This window comes from Elaeis guineensis, chromosome 4 (genome assembly GCF_000442705.2).
Source record: "Elaeis guineensis isolate ETL-2024a chromosome 4, EG11, whole genome shotgun sequence".
Classification (NCBI taxonomy): domain Eukaryota; kingdom Viridiplantae; phylum Streptophyta; class Magnoliopsida; order Arecales; family Arecaceae; genus Elaeis; species Elaeis guineensis.
The window spans coordinates 4125258-4149609 of NC_025996.2; the positions used below are offsets into that span (position 1 = coordinate 4125258).

General features: G+C 38.9%; 1 protein-coding gene across 1 annotated transcript; it reads left to right on the forward strand.

Moving 5' to 3' along the window:
- Nucleotides 1-12837: 12837 nt before the first annotated feature.
- On the forward strand, nucleotides 12838-19744 carry LOC140856999 (wall-associated receptor kinase 5-like). The gene is given in 5 exon segments (XM_073255204.1): nucleotides 12838-12912; nucleotides 15541-16117; nucleotides 16120-16374; nucleotides 16598-17387; nucleotides 19357-19744. Coding segments are annotated over 5 exon segments (2085 nt in total).
- The last annotated feature ends 4608 nt before the right edge of the window (nucleotides 19745-24352 follow it).

Consider the following 24352-nt stretch of genomic DNA (forward strand, 5'->3'; position numbering starts at 1 on the left):
TTAATCATAGGGGAGTGCTTGGATAGTTTGGAGAGTCTGTAATGGACATTGGACGGTAGACCACAAATAGGACACAAACATAACCTTTGAAGATACAATAGAAGCTGATATCAAGAAGCAATCGAAGCTGGAATCAACGCTGGTGGATTGCCGCATGCTGATCTCGAGAAAAGAAATGGGAGTCGATGGACTGCCGCATATTCAGGAGAAAGCTAGATGCCGACGTTCGATCAAGAGCAAAGATCGAACACGTGCTCTAATACCATGTAGAAAAAATGATGTTTGGGAAAGAAGATTATTCTATATTTCTCATTAATCAACTTCATGAATACTGATATATAAATATACTAAAGCGGAAAGGCTATTATGGTAGTTTTATAATTGTATCCGAACATATATGGTATCTAAACAAATATGTTTAATAATTACAAAAAAATATGATAAGTTTGACCGCTGGAATCCTTATAGTGATACGACCATAATATTCATGATCTTGACAACTCATGATAATATTCACATATCTGCCCTTTTTTGTTTCTTCCTTCTACATTGCAGATATATTATATACTATATATTTTATAATAAATTAATATTTAAACCAAATTTTGTTTTAGGCCCTTTGGCTGCAAGACCAAAAGTCATAGGTTCAAAAATAGATTCTTAAATGATGGATTTTAAATTCTTTCCGGCTATCCAATTAAAATAGATCAATTCAATATATCTAGTTAAAGATCCAAAACTTTTCGCATTGGGCTGCTACAGTGGTGGTGTCCATGTAAGCGATGAGCCCAACCTGACACAGTGATGTACCACTATATGGCATGCAGTGCCTGTCTGAGTGACAAGGCCGACCGTGGCAGGTAGGTCCAGCAATGGGTGTGGCCGGCACGACGGCGTACATCTCCATGGCATCAGACGTCCGTTTAACTGTCGGGATGTGTTGAGTTTTGACGCACTTCAAATTCGACCCACAACAGTAAAGTTCAGACATGGAAAGGCCCATGGATGCAAGCCTAAGATGGACAAGCCCGAAGACGTAGCCTGCAGGCCCACTGTAGAGCACGTGGCCTAGCGAGGCCTGCTGCGTGCTGGGCCAAAACACGGGTGTGTGGACTCGTGCATCCTAGCCGTGCGGCCTAAGATGCATGCATGTATGCGCGGCTCAACTGGTCGTACGGCCCTGCACACGATATATGATGCAATCCACCGTGGACCGTGGAGGAGATGCGGTCCATAAGCCTTTTATCACGGTTCATAGCATGGCTTTGCATGATCCAATGGCCGCGCACATACAGACGTGATATCTTATGCGATCGGACGGTTAGAGAAGCTTGTGGGAGAGATCCAACGATTCAAATTAATTCTTGAGTCCTGATAGTATCTTGATTTCGATCTGGAATGGATTTTGGGCCTATAAAAGAGATTTGACAGCCTATAAAAGAGGTCTGACAGCTTAGAAACAATGGGGCGGCCAGAGATTATAATTATTAAGAGAGGAATGTGTATGAGAGTTGAGAGGGTATGATTTTTTTTTGTACTTTATTTTTTTCTTTCATAATGAAACTTGCATGCCCCGTGAATTGATCCATATATTTGATTGTATCTCTTATTTTATTTTATTTTATTTTATTTTTATTTTTTTAATTGCAGTGTCGACACTATCATCGATATTAAGATCTTAGATGGGAGGATTTATATTTCACATTTACGAGAGATCCTCTCGAGCGGGTGTGCGGTAATGGACTCATGAGGAATCCTCAACAGGATGTGCAGCAATGGAGTCGCACAGAGGCATCTGCGGTCGTGGCGGTGCGGTGTTCGTTTGTACGGCTGGTCCGACCTTGGCAGCGATGTCGCGCAAAAGCGGCGGAGATGGCACCACCGAACATCGAAGCACGTGCATGCGGCATCTGTCGAGCAGCGGTCCGACGGCCATCTCGACGATGGTGGAGTCATACGAGGGTAGCGACGGCGCCAGATGTCGAACCACATGCATGTGGCGTTCATTCGAGTGATGGGGCCGACTGCGGTGGATAGGGCCCGTGACGGGCACCACCGATACGGCAGCACGTAGCTCCATGGCATAGGGTGTCTGTCCGAGCGTGAGGCCCCAGAGCGGTGGAGTCTGCCGCCGATGCCCTGGCGCGACTCCACTGTTGCTAACACCATCGTGTGACTCCACCACTACGGGCCCGACGCTTGGACGTACACCGCATCATGTGGAGCCGTGCACCGCTGTACCGTCTGTGCCCGTCGCTGGCCCTACGCCCCGTGGTTGGCCCTGTCGCTAGAACGAATGCTGCATGCATGCAGTTCGAAATCCTTCGTCACTATCGTCCTCGTGCAACTTGCCACCACCACCCTTGTGCGACTGATCGAGATGGCCGTCGGACCGTTGTTCGGATGGATGCCACATATGCGCCCTTTGTTGTCTGGCGCCGCCGCTTCCACCACCTTTGTGTGACTTCCCTACTGCGGCCGGACCAGCCGTACAAACGAACGCCATGCTGTAGCCACTGCAGACACCCTCGTGCAGCTCCATCGCTGTGCACCCAGATGCTTGGGCGTTGCCGCACCTGCCGCAGGCCCTACCCACCACAGTCAATTCCGTCGCTCAGACGGGCACCACATGCCGGCAGTCGCCGCCATCTCTAACCATCATCTTTGGCTCGACCACCCCGCTGCACACTCGCTAGATCAACCAACCCTCTTGATCAACTTTTCTCCACCATTTTCTCTTTTTTTTCTTTTTCTCTTCTCTTCTCTCTCTCTCTTCTCTTTCTTTCTTTCTTTCTTTGTCTTTCTTTTTTTCTCTCTCTCTTCTCCCATAGCAAAAACAAGAGTCCGTGGCATTTAGGAAGGGTGGAGAGAAAGGGAAGAGGGATGGGATTTAGCGAGTGTGCAGCAGGGTGGCCGAGCCGACGGTGAGATGGCGGCAGCAGTAGACTGTGGCTGTCAGCCACAATTTTCCGACAAGAAGAAGGTGATAGATCTCGGAACAGGGGAGGTAGGGGAGGTTAGAGAGGAGGAAAATCCACCTGCTTAGGATTGGTGGTGCTCACGATGGTTGCTGGAGGGGAGGAAGAAGGAAGATAGAGGGCTTCGATGGAGGATCGAGAGGAGGGGCGGTGGGGTTTAAGAAGAAGAGTCGGAGAGGGGATAAACTCGATCATCATCAGATAAAGTTGGACTTCACCAGTGTATCCCATTCAAACACACTTCGATCATTGTTCACTGGCGTACGGCACTCCTCCGGCTCTCTCGCGGCCTTATCCTCCCCCACGGATGAAGATCGAGTAAGGGATTAATTTTCCTTATTGCGATCATTTTTTTTTTAAGATCGATTCTCACAGCTACAGTGCTCTTTTAATAAAATTTTATTATGAAAGATATTTAAGATATTATATTTCTACCACTTTTTATATTTTATTATTTTTTAATCTTTTTTCTTCTTTGCAGCTTCTCTTCAGTGCTGCCTGCCTCCTTACCACTATCGCTCACATCCCCACCCCCTTTCCTCTTCCACCACTCGGATCTGCTGTCCCCTTCCTTCGCCTCCGCCGCTCATCTTTCCACAACCACATGTCATCCCATTTCTTCCTCCTTCTCTGCTATTTGCCTCTCTGCCCCCCCTTTCTCCTTTCACTGCTTGTGCCGATCGTCCCCTTCCTCTTTCGCCTCTACTGCTCGTCTTTCCGCAGTCACACACTGCTCCACTTCTTTTCTCCACTTCTTCTTTCTACTCCATCACTCCCTTCTTAACTGCCATCGCTTGCTTTTCCAAACCTTTTTACCTTTTATCGCTTGGGCCTGCCGCCCCCTTCCTCCTCCACCTCCATTATTCAGACCAGTCGCTTGCCTTTCCACCACCACACACACACTGACCTCTGGTGAAAAAGGGAGGTGGTCCATCGGGATAGAGGAAGGAGGAGAAATTCTTATATAGACTTAGTCTACAATAAATACTGTAGACTAATCTAATAAAAATAAAGATCAGAGTTATATTTTGATTGATGGATGGTTGGGAGTTGAGTTGCATTTCATTAATTTTCTCATTGATTTTAGTGATTATCCTATTGATTACAATCTCAACTCAACTCCCAGCCATCCATTAACCAAAATATGGTTCTCATCTTTGTTTTTATTAGCTTAGTCTATAGTATTTATTGTAGACTAAATCTATACAAGAATTTCTTAAGAAGGAGGGAGGAAGGAAGGAGAGGCATGACTTTGAACACGTCCCACCAGCTTTTTGATTTGTAGATTGTACTTAAAATTTGAGTTGTTTATAGTACCCACTGTGCATATGATTAGTTAAAATTGATTACTGATAAATAAATTATTACTATCTATCTTAAAATAGATGGCTAAAAAATAGTTAATAGTAAAATGACTAAAAAAAATTTTGGAGCATCGTAATAAAATCTGTCCCTCTTAATCTTGCTGTACAAGTCACTTTTGACCAAAACTAGGAACATGCAAGCATATCTTTTTCTAATGAGAGGGCTTTTTTGTACACTCTCTGTAAGTTCTGGTCAAAACCAAGAACGTGAAGCTCTCTATTTTTTTATGAATGGCGGGTGGTTCTTGGCACCACATGGCTTTATAAGTTATATACGTATTCCTTTGTCATTCCTAATAGAGCTCAATTCCATGGTTAATCCATTAGTACGGGTCCAACCTAGTCCCACTAAACCGCATCTCTGTAAGGTCATGGGTCGGCATTTCTATCCCGAAACCTAGTAACCAGCCGCATGGTTTCACAAGAAGGCATTATTTGTTACATAAGGTTCATAGAGACATAACTTCAACATTGACGCATTAACACGGGCATCAAACTCTAGTAATTTGACTCTATTTTTGTTTTCAAATAAATCCAATCCATGTCCCTAAATAATTGGGTTCTTTTGATTTTTCTTTTTTTAAAAAATATTCTTTATCTAATCTATGGCCCATTCTCTGATACCAAATGTAACACTCCGGCCCATTTGGGCCCTCGACCAAGCCCATATGAAAGCCCAAATCCAATAAAAAAAAAAGAAGAAGAAAGAAACGAAGAAGACTCCTGCTGGGAGTCTTCTTTCACCTGAGTCACCGAAGGAGAAGTTGGAATTCGAGGGGGATTCGACCTCTCCTCCACTCTATAAGACCCCTCTCTCCCTCCTTCAGCAACTCAAGATGATCATCGGTCTCTCACTCTTTCCTTTCTCTTTATTTTCTCTAATTGAAGTTGAGGCCTCCTGTACCCATGCTTGCCGAAAATTGGAGTCAGTGACGCTGCTGAAGCATGAGGTAAACCCTTCTCCTCCTTTCTCTTTTACTTCTCCTCCTTTTCACGGCGTTGTGCATCCCCGCCGGCCGTCAGATTTGCCGAAAAAATCCACAAAAGATAGATGCCTTGTTTTCTCTGTTTTGAACGAGGTCTTTTCCTCTCTTTTCGGCCACCGGCACCGTCGGTTATGGTGTCTCTCCCCAAGATCGGACCCCCATCTCTCTCTCTTCCTTTCCTATGGGTCTTGGCCGTCGGCAACCGACCAATGATCGGAAAACAAGAGGTAAGGGGTGGATCCCCTATTTTTTTTTTCTGATTTTCTCTAAGATTCTCGCCGGCCGAACCTTGTCGCCGCCTCCCCTTGCTCTGTCACCGTCGATTAGACACCGCCGCCCCTCGTCCGAGATCGTGCCATCGAGTCTCTTTCCCTCTGGTTCCCTGCTGTTCGGCCAAGGAAGAGGAAAGGAAGAAGAAAACGGGAAAAGAAGAAGAAGAAAAGAAAAGGAAAGAAAAAGGAAAGAAGAAGAAAAAAAAAGAGAAAAAGAAAAAGAAAAGAAAATAAAATAAAATAAAAATAGAAAAAAAAAAGAATGAGAGAATTTTTTCTCTCTCCTCTCCCTCCTTTCTCTCTCTTTCCTCTCTCCTTTCTCTACCTTCTCTCTCTACATATTCTCTCTCTAGACCTTTTTCTCTCTCTTTATGAATTTTATCTCTCTAAGGTCTTTCTACTCTCTCTTTGATTGCATCACAGACCCTAAGATAAATTTGAAATAAAAATATGATGATTTGAGATTGCTCTGAAATTCGTGCAGTAGATTTGATTCTAGCTCGATCTTATTCGAAATTTATAATATTTGATTCATATTGAGTCACCTTGATAGGACCTCTGATGATCTCGATCATGATTATCTTATCTGAAGGATACAAAGATTCTCTCTCTACTTTCTCTCTCTAAAATTTTTTCTCTCTTCATGAATTTTCTTTCTCTAGAAGTCTTATGGATTAGTGAAGGATCCAGATACTTAGACAAATCCTAATTTTGATTAATCCTGAGAGAGGTTCTAGATTTGTGTTATTAGGATCGATTATCGATAATTTTCTTCATATATGATTTTTATATTTGATTAGGGTTATGAAGAGATACGATTGTTTGCATAAGATATCGAGTGAAATATTTTATTAGAAAAATTCATAAATCAAAGAAGAACATTGATTTCTGTGCTCGGATCAGTCATTGATAAAGGTAAGAATCCCTGTACATGATCATCATTATATATGTTATTTTATTGTTGATTTTATCTCATTGATTTTATATCGTTGGATTTGAGATCGGTGAATTTGTTATACCTGAGACACTGTTATCTATTTATGTGATTTTGAGCATGAGTATGTTATATCAATACATATGTATCAGTGATTGATGGCATGATTATATGGATATGACATATTTATTACACTGCAAAATTTGAATTGATTAATGAAGTCAAATATTATAATTTCATTAAAAATGAAAAGAAAGAGAAATATGGTTTGGACTGACCTTGTCATGTGGAATAGCCTGTCAGGAGCTTATGCTTGGGACAGCCCCCACAGGCTTATATGTGGAAGAATATGATCCGAGAAAGATCATGAATAATTTGATTCGAGAAAGATCATGGCCACTTTGATCCGAGAAAGATCATGAATATTTTGATCCAAAGAAGATCATAAAAATCAATCCGAATAAAAGATCGTTGCATGATCCTGGTAGTCCAAAGCCAAAGCCAAAAAGAAAGGATTAAAGATGATGTGATAATAGAAGAAAATAAAAAGATAAGACATGAAACAATCGTTGAATAAAATTGTTTCATTTATTAACATATGATAATACATCTCTTTTGATAAAACAGATAATCTATAAATATTTGCAGTATTCTGGACAGTGAACATCAACTTTTATGTGTTATTGCTTATCTTTATTTTCAGATAATATTATTATATTGGTGTGATATGAGAATTCTTACTGGGCTCTAAAGCTCACACCCCTTCATCTTTCTTTTCTTCTCAGAGTTACAGGATGCTTATGATTGACTATGACTTGGATTTACGGGTGAGCAGAAGGATAAATAAGAGTGTCATAGTATCTGATCAGAGAATTGAAGAAATTTAAATTATAATTATGCAAGATTTTATGAATTATTGTTGAAATAAATTATTATGGTTGATAAGGTTGTAATGATTTAATTTGGCCTTGCATATTCTTTAGGACTTGCTCTAAGGAGTGTACGGCCATCACGTATCCGACCCGGGTGTTGGGTTCGGGGCATGACAGAATGGTATCAGAGCCTAGATTATGATCATTTGAGAACTATAATACAAGTGATTAGGATTTGATAAAATGATATTAGAGCTTAAGTTTAAGTCACTAGAGATTATGAAGTGATATTAAAACTTTATGTAAGATCAATAGGATGTGACAAAGTGGTATCAGAGCTTAGGTTTAAGATCACCAGAGATTATGAAGAGATATTAAAACTTTATGTAAGATCAATAGGATGTGACAAAGTAGTATCAGAGCTCAGATTATGATCATTAAGGATTATAATATAAGTGATTTAAATGTTACAGAGTAATAACAGAGCTTAGGTTATGATCATTGGAGATTACGATATAAATGATTAGGATGTGATAGAATAATATCGAAGCTTAGGTTTAAGATCACTAGAGATTATGAAGAGATATTAAAACTTTATGTAAGATCAGTAAGATGTGACAGAGTGGCATCTGAGCTTAGAGCTTAGGTTACGTTCATTTGGAGACAATGATACAAGTGATTAGGATATGACGGAACAGTACTAGAGCTCAAGTTTAAGGTCACTAGGGATTGTCATATAAATGATATCAAAACTTTGAGATTATAATCAATAGAGTATGATAGATAATATCAGAGTTTAAGGTTATAATCATTAAAGATGTAATAGAATGATATTATAGTTTAGGTTATGTTCATTAAAGAATATGATTTAAGTGGTATTTAAGCTTAAGATTATAATTATTTAAAATTATGATTTTAGTGATATTTAAACTTAGGTTATGATCATGAGGAACATGATAGATATAAAAGAGAAGATTCAATATTTAGATTTCGAATCAATAGATATTAAGATAAAATTTATGCATAAATGGCGTATGATGTCCATAATATAATTGACGAGTTATATCTTAGATTTCAATTAGTAAGGTTGACCTAAGTATGAAAGGAGTTGATCTTGGAATGAAGTGGGAGGTATTGATAAGTTATGTTGAGTATACTAGATGATTTTGGAATGCTAAACTTATAAGAAAAGAAATCATGATAACTTTTCTAATTTTGATGTTAATTATCTGAGCATTACAAATTTTGAATTTATCAGAAGAAAGTTAGGATATGGTCTAAGAAAAAATTTTATCATATGAGAGAGAAATATTTTTGAGTATTGAACCTATAAGAGGATCATATATGAAATTCAATCTTAGATGAAAAAAAAGATATACTTGAATTTTATTATGAGAATATGAGATACACATCTCGGTGAAATCTTTGGTTACTAAAAATATCATATTCTGAATATGATTCCTTGATCTTTCAAGTTGCAATGAATTTTAAGTCAAAAGTTTACTTTTCTAAGTGGATCAAAAGTATTTTGATATTGTTGTTAAATTAAAGAAGAAAATTTATTTTGTCAGAGTATGATATACAGGTTATGATGAAATCTTTAATAATTCGTATTACTATCTATGGATTAATTTTTTTTTAAATTTTTCTTACGATTGTTGAAGATGGTGAAGTGTATTAATTATTCAAGTCAAAGTTTGGATTTTTTTTTTAAATTGAACTAAGACATCTTGTTAGTGTTAAATTTTGAATGACTTGTACAAGGGACAAGATTTTGTATGGATTTATTGATTAATATTAAGGGTTGTGATGAAAGGAGCTATATAAGAATTAATCAAGTTGATTTTACTTATAAGGATGCTAGCTTGAGTTCTTTTAGTTGTCAAGTTAGAATTAATTCTTTTAAAAAGAAATATTGATTTAGAAATTATCTAAATGATTGTAAGGTAAATTTAAGGTTAACTCCAATCGATTCTAGACATGTTGGATTCTTGAAGAGTGATGAAACTTATGTAATGATTTCAAATATAGGAAGTAGATTAAGATTTAATTTTTATATGCTATACCCGAAGGTAGTAAAGATAAAGAAACTTAAAATTTTATCCTAAGTCTTATATGAAATTTGAAGGTTAGATCTATCCTGGATTGATCTAACATATAAGAATATTTTTATCTTTGATAGACTTATATAATTTGATAAATTAAGATCAGAGTGCGCAGCAAAAGTATGGTGGTTTAAATCGATTAAAAATATTAATCCTTTGATTTAAAAGATATTATGATGGAATACATTAGTTGCAAATAAGGAAAGATTTTATTGATAATGAAAGGATGCTATAGATGTTGATCTAATCTGATCATAGTCGGATAATTTTTGTCAGTAGATTATTTTATTATAGATAATATCAAGAAGATCTTAAGAAAAAAAATAAGAATGAGTTGAGATTTCAAATAATTTTGTTATAACAAGATCATGAGAAATAAAAGACATGATGCATGTATACATATATTTTTAGAATATATCTCAAACAACATAACTTCGATGACGAAATTATTTGAAGGAGGGAGAATGTAACACCCCGACCCATTTGGGCCCTGGACCAAACCCATATAAAAGCCCAAATCCAAAAAAAAAAGAAGAAAGAAACGAAGAAGACTCCCGCTGGGAGTCTTCTTCCACGTGAGTCACCGGAGGAGAAGTTGGAATTCGAGGGGGATTCGACCTCTCCTCCACTCTATAAGACCCCTCTCTCTCTCTTTCAGTAACCCAAGATGATCACCAGTCACTCACTCTTTCCTTTCTTCTTGTTTTCTCCAATTGAAGTCGAGGCCTCCTGTACCCATGCTTGCCGAAAATTGGAGTCAGTGACGCTGCTGAAGCATGAGGTAAATTCTTCTCCTCCTTTCTTTTTTTCTTCCCCTCCTTTCCACGGCGCTGTGCATCCCCACCGGCCGTCAGATTTGCCGAAAAAATTCACAAAAGATAGATGCCCTGTTTTCTCTATTTTGAACGAGGTCTTTTCCTCTCTTTTCGGCCACCAGCACCGTCGGTTATGGTGTCTCTCCCCGAGATCGGACCCCCATCTCTCTCTCTTCCTTTCCTATGGGTCTTGACCGTCGGCAACCGACCAATGACCGGAAAACAAGAGGTAAGGGGTGGATCCCTTGTTTTTTTTTTTTGATTTTTTCTAAGATTCTCGCCGGCCGAACCTCGTCGCCGCCTCCCCTTGCTCTGTCGCCATCGATTAGACACCACCACCCCTCATCGAAGCTCGTGCCATCGAGTCTCTTTCCCTCTGGTTCCCCACTGTTCGGCCAAGGAAGAGGAAAGGAAGAAGAAAACGGAAAAAGAAGAAGAAGAAAAGAAAAGAAAAGGAAAAGGAAAGAAGAAGAAAGAAAAGAGAAAAAGAAAAAAAAAGAAAAATAAAATAAAATAAAATAAAAATAGAAAAAAAAAGAAGAAGGAAAGAGAGAATTTTCTCTCTCTCCTCTCCCTCCTTTCTCTCTCTTTCCTCTCTTCTCTCTCTACCTTCTCTCTCTATATATTCTCTCTCTAGATTCTCTCTCTAGATCTTTATCTCTCTCTTTATGAATTTTATCTCTCTAAGGTCTTTCTACTCTCTCTTTGATTGCATCACAGATCCTAGGATAAATTTGAAATAAAAATATGATGATTTGAGATTGCTCCAAAATTCGTATAGTAGATTTGATCCCAGCTCGATCTTATTCGAAATTTATAATATTTGATTCATATTGAGTCACCTTGATAGGACCTCTGATGATCTCGATCGTGATTATCTTATCTGAAAGATACAAAGATTCTCTCTCTATTTTCTCTCTCTAAAATTTTCTCTCTCTTCATGGATTTTCTCTCTCTAAATATCTTATGGATCAGTGGAGGATCCAGATACTTAGACAAATTTTAATTTTGATTAATCTTGAGAGAAGTTCTAGATTTGTGTTATTATGATCGATTATCGGTAATTTTCTCCATATATGATTTTTATATTTGATCAGGGTTATGAAGAGATACGATTGTCTGCATAAGATATCGAGTGAAATATTTTGTTAGAGAAATTCATAAATCAAAGAAAAATATTGATTTCTGTGCTCGGATCAGTCATCGATAAAGGTAAGAATCCCTGTACATGATCATCATTATATATGTTATTTTACTGTTTGTTTTATCTCATTGATTTTGTATCGTTGGATTTGAGATCGATGAATTTGTTATACCTAAGACACTGTTATCTATTTATGTGATTTTGAGCATGAGTATTTTATATCAATATATATGTATCATTGATTGATGGCATGATTATATGGGTATGACATATTTATTACACTGTAAAATTTGAATTGATTAATGAAGTCAAATATTATAATTTCATGAAAAATAAAAAGAAAGAGAAATATGATTTGGACTGACCTTGTCATGTGGAATAGCCTGCCAGGAGCTTATGCCTGGGACAGCCTCCACAGGCTTATGTGTGGAAGAATTTGATCCGAGAAAGATCATGAATAATTTGATCTGAGAAAGATCATGGCCACTTTGATCCGAAAAAGATCATGAATATTTCGATCCGAGGAAGATCACAGAAATCAATCCGAATAAAAGATCATCGCATGATCCTGGTAGTCTAAAGCCAAAGCCAAAAAGAAAGGATTAAAGACGATGTGATAATAGAAGAAAATAGAAAGATAAGACATAAAACAATCGTTGAATAAAATTATTTCACTTATTAACATATGATAATACATCTCTTTTGATAAAACAGATAATCTATAAATGTTTGCAGTATTCTGGACAGTGAACATCGATTTTTATATATTATTGCTTATCTTTATTTTCAGATTATATTATTATATTGGTGTGATATGGGAATTCTTACTGGGCTGTAAAGCTCACACCCCTTCATCTTTCTTTTCTTCTCAGAGTTACAGGATGCTTATGATTGGCTATGGCTTGGATTTACGGTTGAGCAGAAGGATAAATAAGAGTGTCATAGTATCTGATCAGAGAATTGAAAAAAATTAAATTGTAATTATACAAGGTTTTATGAATTATTGTTGAAATAAATTATTATGATTGATAAGGTTGTAATGATTTAATTTGGCCTTGCATATTCTTTAGGACTTGCTCTAAGGAGTGTGCGGCCATCACGTATCCGATCCGGATGTTGGGTTCGAAACATGATAATCTAATCTATGGATTTTATATTCTTATCTCAAGTTCCATAATTTTTCATTAACTGATTTTTGAATGTGCAGTGCACATTTTCCCGTCTAGTAATTATATACAACACATCTATTACGTACCAAAAAAATGAAAACATAACACATCTTCAATTTTGGTTTACTGAGTAAATGAGTTAGATTTGGACTAGAGCAGACAATACCTCACGTGACGATCGAGCCCTTGTCCGCAACAATGATGTGTCTCTTGACAGTATTGCTCATTACCCTGACGGCATTGCCATCGGCCGACACACGTCCTGGCCGCCAGGCGATATGTCATGCCCCGAACCCAATATCCGGGTCGGATACGTGATGGCCGCACACTCCTTAGAGCAAGCCCTAAAAAATATGCAAGGCCAAATTAAATCATTACAACTTTATCAACCATAATAATTAATTTCAATAATAATTCATAAAATCTTGCATAATTACAATTTAAATTTTTTCAATTCTCTGATCAGATACTATGACACTTTTATTTATCCTTTTGCTCACCCATAAATCTAAGCCATAGCCAATCATGAACGTCTTGTAACTCTGAGAAGAAAAGAAAGATGAAGGGGTGTGAGCTTTACAGCCCAGTAAGAATTCCCATATCACACCAATATAATAATATAATCTGAAAATAAAGATAAGCAATAACACATAAAAGTTGATGTTCACTGTGTAGAATACTGCAAACATTTATAGATTATCTGTTTTATCAAAAGAGATGCATTATCATATATTAATAAGTGAAATAATTTTATTCAACGATTGTTTCATGTCTTATCTTTCTATCACATCGTCTTTAATCCTTTTCTTTTTGGCTTTGGCTTTGGACTACCAGGATCATGCGACGATCTTTTATTCGGATCGATTTTTGTGATCTTCCTCGGATCGAATATTCATGATCTTTCTCGGATCAAAGTGGCCATGATCTTTTTCGGATCAAATCATTCATGATCTTTCTCAGATCAGATTCTTCATGATCTTTCTCGGATCATATTCTTTCACACATAAGCCTGTAGGGGCTGTCCCAAGTATAAGCTCCTGGCAAGCTATTTCACATGACAAGGCCAGTCCAAATCATATTTCTTTTTCTTTTCATTTTCATGAAATTATAATATTTGACTTCATTAATCAATTCAAATTTTACAATGTAATAAATATGTCATACCCATATAATCATGCCATCAATCGCTGATACATATGTATTGATATAACATACTCATGCTCAAAATTATATAAATAAATAACAGTATTTCAGATATAACAAATTCATCGATCTCAAATCCAACGATGTAAAATTAATAAGATAAAACCAACGGTAAAATAACATATATAATGATGATCATATATAGGGATTCTTACCTTTACCAGTGACTGATCCAAGCACAGAAATCAATGTTCTTCTTTGATTTATGAATTTCTTTAACAAAATATTTCACTCGATATCATATGCAGACAATCATCTCTTCATAATCCTGATCAAATATAAAAATCATATATAGAGAAAATTACCGATAATCGATCCTAATAACACAGATCGAGGACCTCTCTTAGGATTAACCAAAATTAGGACTTGTCTATGTATCAGGATCCTCCACTGATCCATAAGACTTCTAGAGAGAGAAAATCCATGAAGAGAGAGAAAATTTTAGAGAGAGAAAGTAGAGAGAGAAAGTGGAGAGAGAATCTTCGTATCCTTTCGATGAGGCAATCATGGTCGAGATCATCAGAGGTCCTATTAGGGTGACTTATTATAAATCAAATGTTATAAATTTCGAATAGGATCGGACTGGAATCAGATCTACCGCATGAATTTCGGAGCAATCTCAAATCATCATATTTTTATTTCAAATTTATCCTACGGTCTGTGATGCAATCAGAGAGAGAGTAGAGAAAGATTCTAGAGAGATAAAATTCACAAAAGAAAGAAAGATCTAGAGAGAGAAAATAGAGAGAGAATCTAGAGAGAGAAGGTAGAGAGAAGAAGTTCAATTCTAGAGAGAGAAAGACTTAAGAGAGAGATGAGAGAAACTTTCTCTCACATATATTTTATTATTATTATTATTATTATTTTTTCTGTTCTTTTTCTTTTTTCTTTTCTTTTTCTTTTTCTTTTTCTTTTTCCTTCTTCTTTTCTTTTCTTCCCGCGGCCTCCCTTGGGCCGAAACAGGGGAAGACCATGAGGTCCCCCTCGGTGGCACGGGCTCCGACAAGATGGACGGCATCACGCGACGGTGACAGAGCAAGGCCGGCCGGCGGCGAGGTTCGGCCAGCGAGCTTTCTCCCTTTTTTTTCGAAAAACAGGAGACCCGCCCCTTTCTTTTTATTTTCCGGTCATTGACCGATCATCGACGGCCAAGACTTTCAGGAAAGAGGGATAGAGAGATGAGGGTTCGGTCTCGGAGATGGGATGCCGCAACCGGTGGTACCGGTGACCGGAAAAGAGAGGAAAAGACCTCGTTCAAAACAGAGAAAACAGGGCATCTATCTTTTGTGAATTTTTCGGCAAATCTGACGGCCGGCGGGGATGCACAGCGCTGTGGAAAAGAGGAAAAGGAAAAGAGGAAGGAGGAGAAGGGTTTACCTCATGCTTCAGCTGCGTCGTCGGCTCCATTTTCCGGCGAACATGGGAAGAGGTTGCCACGGCTTCTACGGAGAAAAGGAGAGGAATCGGACTCGAAGATCATCGGTGGAGGGTCTTGAGAGAGGGAGAGGCTTATTTATAGAGGTCCCTAGGGCTCCGATGGTCCTAGGATTCTCTTTTCATCTGGGATTCACCGGAAAGAAAGACTCCCACGTTCTGTTTCTTATATATATATATATATATATATATATATATATATATATATATATATATATATATGGATTTGGGTTTTGGACTTGATTCTGGGCCTAATTGGGGCAGGGATGTTACACGACATGCGGCAACGTTAGCATCCCCTACCCATTTGGTATCGGCACGAACTGCTCCTTTCCTGGTTTCGAACTCAGCTGCAACGACACTGGCAATGGCGTCCACAAACCTTTCCGCGCCAACTTTGAGTTCATCAACTTATCCTTGCTGCCAGCCAAGGCTCGCATCTACAATAACATATCCTGGCAATGCTACAACCACACGTCCCGCAACGTGTCGTGCGGCCGCACAGGTGATCGACAACACATCGGCGAGTCATACCGGTTCTCCGACGCCGATAACGAGTTCACAGTTGTCGGCTTTGACACCCTCGCGTTGATCAATGGGCAACAGTTCGCGAGCGGATGCCCGTCGGTCTGCTCCAAGGAGAACCTGAAAAACGGGTCATGCTCCGGCGCCAACAGCTGCTGCCAGACCTCCATCCCCAAGGGAATCCACTCTTATGAAGTGGACTTCGATGAATACGACTTCAACAACTCCCGGGTGTGGGAATTCAATCCCTGCGGCTTCGCCTTTCTGGCGCCAGTCGACTGGTTCAACTTCAGCACGGCTTACATTACTACTCGCGAGTTAATGAGACGAATGGGGGGCGGGCGCCCGTGGTGCTGGACTGGGCCATCGGCAACCAGACGGGCGAGGTCGCGCAGCGCAGCACAACCTCCTATGCGTGCCTCAGCAAGCACAGTAGATGTTTTGACTCCACCAATGGCCCAGGATATCTTTGCAGCTGCTCCAGTGGGTACCAAGGCAACCCCTATCTTCCCGATGGATGCCAACGCAATCCCGTCCACAGCAATCTTTCCACATCAGGGAAATTGGTTATAGGTAATCCCTCCCTTGGCAATAAATTTCGGTTTCCCTCACTTTTATATATCAGGTTTCATTAGACATGCATGAAGCACAAATTAAATTCAACCGTGCAAAGAATAGAACTAGGCTGCTTAAGCGTTTCAATCTTCCTTTAGTATGGAAAAGGAATAAATAAAAGGGAATACCTCCTTGTCACTGCAACTCATGAATGATTTCTCCGTCTATTTACAATCTCCAGGCATTGTCACTAGCACCAGCTTGGCCCTTGTACTCTTACTGTGCATTGTCGTTTACATGGTTCATGAGAGAAGAAAACTTACGAGAATAAAAGAGGAATGCTTTCCGAGACATGGAGGGCTTTTGTTGCTCGAAGAGATCAAGTCGAAGCAAGGTCTTGAATTTAAGGTATTTACGAAAGAGGAGCTAGAGCAGGCAACAGACAACTTCGACAAGAGCCGAATTCTTGGAGGTGGAGGCCATGGAACTGTCTACAAGGGAATACTCAATGACAACGTTGCAGTTGCCATAAAAAAATCAAAAATAATTGATGACTACCAGAAGAAGGAATTTGGGAAGGAGATGGTTATTCTTTCTCAAATCAACCATAAGAATGTGGTGAAGATCTTGGGATGTTGTCTGGAGGTGGAAGTCCCTATGTTGGTTTATGAATTTGTCTCCAATGGAACATTATGCCAACTAATCCATGGTAGGAATACGATATCCCACATTTCATTGGAGACCCGTTTGGAGATTGCTTCACAGTCTGCAGGAGCCCTTGCATATCTACATTCATCAGCTTCCCCTCCAATCCTTCATGGAGATGTCAAGTCTTCTAACATACTCTTGGATGACAACTCCAATGCAAAGGTGTCAGATTTTGGAGCTTCAAGGTTGGTGCCAAAGGATGAAACTCAATTTGCTACATTAGTTCAAGGGACTTGTGGGTACTTGGATCCCGAGTACATACAAACTTGCCGACTAACTGATAAAAGTGATGTTTATAGTTTTGGTGTAGTTCTTTTGGAGCTCCTTATGTAACGGCTCAGGTTCTTGGGCTTGTAAACTCTTGACGGCCCAACAAAAAAAAAAAAGAATGAATGAAAAATTAACGGAAGGAGAAAGATTCCTAATCGGAGTCTTCTTCCTCTCCGTTTTCGATGAAATCGGACTCGAAGAGTCCGGCTAGAATAGAAGATCTTCCCTATAAAGATCCTCCTTCCCTTCTTTAGGACCTTACAACAAAATTTCGAAGAAATAAAAGGGATTTGAGGGATATTTTCAAAAGAGAGAGCCATGAGCGGTTGATCGGAAGAGAGGGACCGCCGAAGCCGTTTTTGGCCGCCGGAATAAGGTATGTTTCTTCTTCCTTCTTTTCGGATTGATCTTTCTGGCCATCGACGTGCTTGGAAGCCGGCAAGATGCCGGTTTGGGCTTAAACAGGGCACCCTTATTTGTGTTGTTTCTTTCCTTCCATCGTCGGCAACAGAGATGGGTGGGGCTGCCATCGGGACGGTAGCCTCACCGCCACTGAGGTTGCCGAGGAGGGTGGCCGGAGATGGCCTACCCAGGCCGTGGGAAGGAGAGGCGTTTGGGATGGGGTCGAGTCCCTTACTTTGATCGTGGGGAAGAGGAGAAGAAATTTCTTCTCTCTTCTTAAAATAAAAAATAATAATAATAATAATTAAAAAAAAATTGGGACACAGGTAAGGGTTCCAATAAACCTCAATATATAATTTTTTTATAAAAATTAATTTGATTAAATTAATTTGTTTGATAGGAGAACAGTCTAATGAACAGGAGGACAATGAGTAGGGTTTTGATATTTAGACTGTAAGGCTGTGAGTTTGATTTCTCATTGATCGAGGTAAGAATCCTGTGCATGATCATCACCATATATGTTATTTGTTCGTTAGTTTTATGATGTTGATTTTGTATTACTGGATTTATGATCGATGAGTTTTCTATGCTTGAGACACTGATATATGGCTTATATGATTCTTTTTAAATATGAGCATGTTATGAAAAGATTTCTATGATTGATGGTATAAGTCTTATGGATATGACTTATCAATTTGATCATCCTATAATTTGAAATTAATTCGATGAAATCAATAATTAAATGAAAAAGATATGGTTTGGACTAGCCTTGACACATGGATCAAATGGTCAGGAGCTCATGTCTGGGATAGCCCGCTAAGAGCTTATGCCTGGGACAGCCCCCACTAGTTTATAGATGGATCAACCGGTCAGGAGCTTATGCTTGGGACAGCCCGTCAGGAGCTTATGCCTAGGACAGCCTCTCATGGGCTTTCGTATGTGGGACAACTGGCCAAGAGCTCATCTTAAGACAGTCTTGAAAGGCTTATATGAAAAAAAAAAATAGATTAGAAAGAGATTGAGGTATGGTTTGGGTTAGTCCAAAGCCAAAAGGGATAAAAGATTGTCAAACCGAAGATATGAAAAGATGAAACATATAAAATGTAATTCAAGAATGAATGAAGACTTCACTTGATGATATGTAATGATCTATATTTATTAAATATATGTTTATGTCAATATTTGAGTTATTATATATGTATGAGTCTTCACAAAATTGTATTGATTTTAAAAAATATTAATTTTATCTATTGGCTTGATGTACATGTGCAGTGATTCTTACTGAGCTGGAGAAGCTCATATTTTCTTCTTATTTTTTTTTTTCAGATTCACAGGATGCTTAGTTTGGATGGTTTGGACGAGAGCAAATAAGAACTGAAGCCTTTAGTAGTTCAGTTAGTTTAAATTCTCTGATACCAATGAATATTTGAATAATTGTATTGAATAAAATTTACTTTTGATTTGAAGTTGTGACTCGGTTGATTTATTTGGTATTTATTTGGTTATTTAAAATTTTGAAGTATTAATTATTTAGGCCTAATATGATCTTTAGGGCACTGCTCTAGGGTTTGTGTGGCCGTGTCACGTGGCCAACTCAGGTGCTGGATTCGGGGTATGACACCTTACCGAAAAGAAGGCACTTTATTTTGAAGAATCTGATGAAGAAAGGAGCCTTTCATCTAGTTTTTTATCAGCTATGAAGGAGGATCGACTTCTACAGCTTTTGGATAATCATATTAAGAATGAAAGGGACATGGAGTTGATACAAGAAGTTGCTAAGCTAGTAAGACGATGCCTTAATGTTAGGGGTGAAGATAGGCCTACAATGAAGGAGGTGGCTGATGAGCTTGATTGCTTAATAAAATTCAACCAGCATCCATTTTTACAGCATAACCCTAAAGAGATTCAGAGCTTTCTTGGTAAGCCATCAAGCTACATTGAAAATGAAATCTCCATATACTATAGTATAGAAATGAAAGCATCGCTGGATATAGAATATCGAAAATGATCTTTTTCCCTTGTTTTTTGAAAGAGAGTTGGAGGATGATCATATCATCTAGAATAATACAGGTTTCTATCTCTATGTGTTAGAACATGATGCTGATTTATATGTACTTATCCATGTATCTGGGAGATGTGGTGTTTTTAGTTTTTGAAAAATGATTAATTTAAGTGATATATTTATGGTTTCATCCTCATTTTTCTTGTTGCTGCTGTTATTTTGCTAATCATCTGAACAATAAATAATATTTTGAACAAGGTTAATCTCCAAATTCAATTATTCGATTTACTTAAAAATAATGGGATCCCCCAAATACATACTTGGAAAATTATACAGGGTAGAAACACTCAGACGTTTAGATGAATGATTTCATGTGAAAGAAGGATTCACCTTCCTTCATGCGAATGACCATTGAACCGTGCAATGGTTGTTCGAGATTTGTGGAGGTTGATGAACGATGAGGTTTGGTGTGCTTGGAGATTTGTTCCAAGTACAATCCGACATTTGATGTTGCAAAAAAAAGATCCACTGGGTTCATGCTTTTATGCAGGGTTGACATTATCCCTAGACTTTGTCAAGTACGAATAGGAACAGCATAATCCATAGTCGATGTAATTTTTGAAGTTCAATTATTTGGCATAACTCCTCCTTAAACGCTTATAACATTAAGATGTTTCTCAAGTTCTAGCACTTTCATGGCTACTGGGCTTCTTATAAATTTCTTTTAAAGTGATTTGTGGTACATTTTTTCTTGCTGTTTTACCAAACAGAACTGGAGTTTCTTGTAAATTTCTCACAGTGTTACTGCAGAAAGCATCTATAACATGTTTGAAAAGAATTAATACCAGAATGTTATTATTTGAAATGGTATAGCTACCATGGTGTGGACCTACATCCTCTTTGCTTTGACAATGTGCATTCAGCATGCATCCAACATGAGATTCATACAAGATTAAAGAATCTAGATAACATCTTCTGACAATTTTATCAAAAAAAAAAAAAAAAATCTTCCAACGAGTCTTTTTGGAGAGGTTCAACGTTGTTATAGATGGGATTAAAGTGGATTCATTCTATGGCCCATATGGATGATAATATTTTTAATTAGATTTATGGTTCTTATAATAGATTTGGATTCTTAGTTAGCAGGTATTTATACAAGACTGAGACTGCCTCTTGGCTACCTAATTTATACAGGAGATGCAAAGTTGATATGAAATGCGGAAATACTTGAAGTAAAACCTCTATGCAGAAAAAAATCTCCTGCATGGTTCCACAAAAATGTTATCACTTGTAACTTAAAAGGATATAATAAAAATAATATGTCCTAGTCTATATATGGCACATGTTGATTATCTTTTATTGGACTACCATGTTAGTACACCAGCACGAGTGGAAGAGGGGTCCATCCTAATGATATTCAATAGATATCTCCTAATACAAGTTCTTTATTGAAATAGAACTGTTACGGACAAAGATTCGAACCATCACGTGAGGTATTGTCCATTTTGAACTATGGGCCTCACAATTTTGTCCTGTAAAAGGTGCCTCACGTGAAAAAAAATTTTTTCTTCCTCATAAGCGCGAGTCTCTTTGACTCACAATCGATGTGGAACTATTGGTGCCTTCAACATTATTAGACGCGCCTCACGTGGAAAGGATTTTTTTCTCTTTATAAGCGCAAATCTCATTATTAGAAGCGCCTCACGTGGAAAGGATTTTTTCCTCTTTATAAGCGCAAATCTCCTTAACTCACAATCGATGTGGAACTATTGGTGCTTTCCACAACAGAGCCCCTCAGTTAAGGGAGACTTCCCTCAGCCCCAAAGAATTAAAGCGAACCTTGATCCCTTCTTGACACACCCCTCAGTCAAGGGAGACTCCCCTCAGCCCCAAAGAATCAAGGCGGACCTTGATCCCTTCTTGACGCGCCGTTGTTACGGACAAGGGCTCGCTCGTCACGTGAGGTATTGTCCGCTCTAATCCATGGGCCTCACAATTTTGCTCTTTAAAATGTGCCTCACGTGGAAAAGATTTTTTTCTCCTTATAAGCATAAGTCCTCCTTGACTCACAATCGATGTGGGACTATTGGTGCCATTTACATTATTAGAACCATAATAAGAATAAATAATAAAATATAGTGAAGCAGTTAGATCGAAGATGGAAGAAACAAGAACAAAATAAAAAAGAAATGAGAAGAGATTATTTTCCCACTCACTTTTGACCAAAACCAAGAACATGCAAGCATGCCCTTTTCTAATGAGATGGCATTTTTGTACACTCAAATACGAATCACTTTTATTCTTTTATTTCTAACCCAAATCAAAACCAAGAACGTTAAACTTCTCAATTTCTTGATGATGGGCTGCTGGTTCCTGGCACCACCCAACTTTATAAGTTAGGCACATATTTCTGTGTCTTTTTTGATGGTGACACATATTTCTGTGTCATGCGTGGTAGAGCTCATTTTTTATGGTTAATCCGTTACAGGTCCAACCCAGAGCTCAAAAAAAAACCCCTCCTCCTCCTCCTTTTTCTTCTTTTTAAGGAACCTAGCCGAAAAATTAGCATCGGGATTCCTTAAGGAGCCAGCCCGACACAGTAACTACATGATCTGCGACGAGAAGGGTCCGCATTTCTATCCTGAAACTTAGTAACCAACCGCATGGTTTCACCAAAAGTTATTGCCCATATTACATAAGGTTCTTATAGATATAATTTGGTGGAGTTGAAGTGACTTCATAACTTTAACATTGATGCATTAACACAGGCATAAAAATCTGGTTGCTTAGCTTTGTTTACGAGGTTAATTTAAATCTAAATCTAAATTAATCTGTCAATTTAGATTAACGTTGTAGCTAATCAAAATCTTAATCTTCATCTGGCTGGTAGATGTAGGCAAAGATTTTATAGCCTAATTCAAATAGGTTTGTGCTAATAGGTTGCCAAAGTTGACGAGGGCAAAGGTTATCAAATCCTTTGGAGTCTGTTGTGGGAGATGTTGAAGCAAGTAGCTATTGTGGAGTAATGAATTCCTTAAGAATGGGTCAAGATTACTTGAGGTTTCAAGATCAATGAAGTGCTATGCATCAGGATATCAAGTATTTGGAGGTGCTTGGTCCCAGAATCGGAATCGGAAAAAATTAGAATGAGAATTGAAACGACGAAAATCCCCAAAGTATTTGATTTACGATCGAAATCAGAATCAAAATTAGAATCGAAATGAAAATTTGAATCTATAGGAAAAAGTGGGGATTCAATTTTAGATAGGCTGAATTATTTTCATTTCATTCTGAAATTGGAATCGAAATAGAACTCTCCCAATCAAGCGGCTGGAATGGGATTCATCTATTCCGATTTCCATACCAAACCTTCATTTTCTCCAACCAAGCACCGCCTTCATGGGTTTAACATGAGAGCATCATGATGGATTAACATAAAACAATTACAATTATGAATGAAAAGTCCTGAAAATCTGAGCTCAAGTGTAGAATTAAAAATTTTGGTAGATTAGATAAAGATGCGTGGGCATATGAAGATGGTCTCACTACAAGAAAATAGGTAAATACCGACCGTTTTTGCCGACGCTTTTGGAAAGCGTCGGCAGGTTGCGCTGACCTGCCGACGCTTTTAAAAAGCGTCGATATCTAACGACGCTTAAAAGCGTCGAGAAATTTGGACACTGTCAACGCCGACGCTTTTAGCAAAAGCGTCGTGAAATAAAAACAATACCGACGCTTTTTTACGTCATTATTTAACGACGCTAAAAAGCGTCGTTAGGTTCCTTCATACCCCCGCCGTGCCCTAATCTATCTACCGCCGCCCCTTCATTTTTTCCACCCGATCCTCTCCGCCGACCCCGGCCCATCTCCGCCGCCGGCACCGCAGCTGCCATCCACGCGCACCCGCCGTCCACGCCTCACCACCGTCCGTCGCTCGATCCCCTCTGCTGCCGCATCTGTCGACGCCCACCCGCGCGGTCCAAGCCCTTCCCCTCCCCACTGGCCCTCCTCTCCTCTCCCCTCCCGGCGGCCATCTTCGCAGGCACAAAAGTAAGATATGTTATTCATAATGATTTTTTCGGCGTAAATTCAATTTTTTCCTCTTGAATCTCGTCCAGATTCAAGAGGAGATGGGTTTTATCACCTCCGGACCCGACGCCGGCAACCATCTGGGCCGGCATCAAGTTTTTATAGCTGACCGGAAAGGGGGTGCCGGAATAGATCACCGGCGTTCAACCCATTGTTAAAAAAAAAAAAAAAAAAATCGCAGGCGGTAAATTTGGAACCACCGGATCAAGACAAACCGACGGTTTCCCCTCCCTCATCATCGGAAAAAGGGGTCTTCAGTCCCCAGAGAGGTCAGCGGTCGGTCGATTGAGGTATTCCGGCAGCTGCTGGCCGGGATTTGGTCGATTGAGGTATTCCGGCAGCTGCTGGCCGGGATTTGGAGGATAAAATCGCCAGTTTGGTCATCTTGCGAGGACACATGTTTAAGCACAGTAAAATTGTTGGATTTTCTTGTATCATGGCACATAGGCCTCCGAAATTGTTGGTGCCTGATTTTGTAACCATTTTTATGTACATAAAATCCTGCAGCATGTGAACTCATTTTGT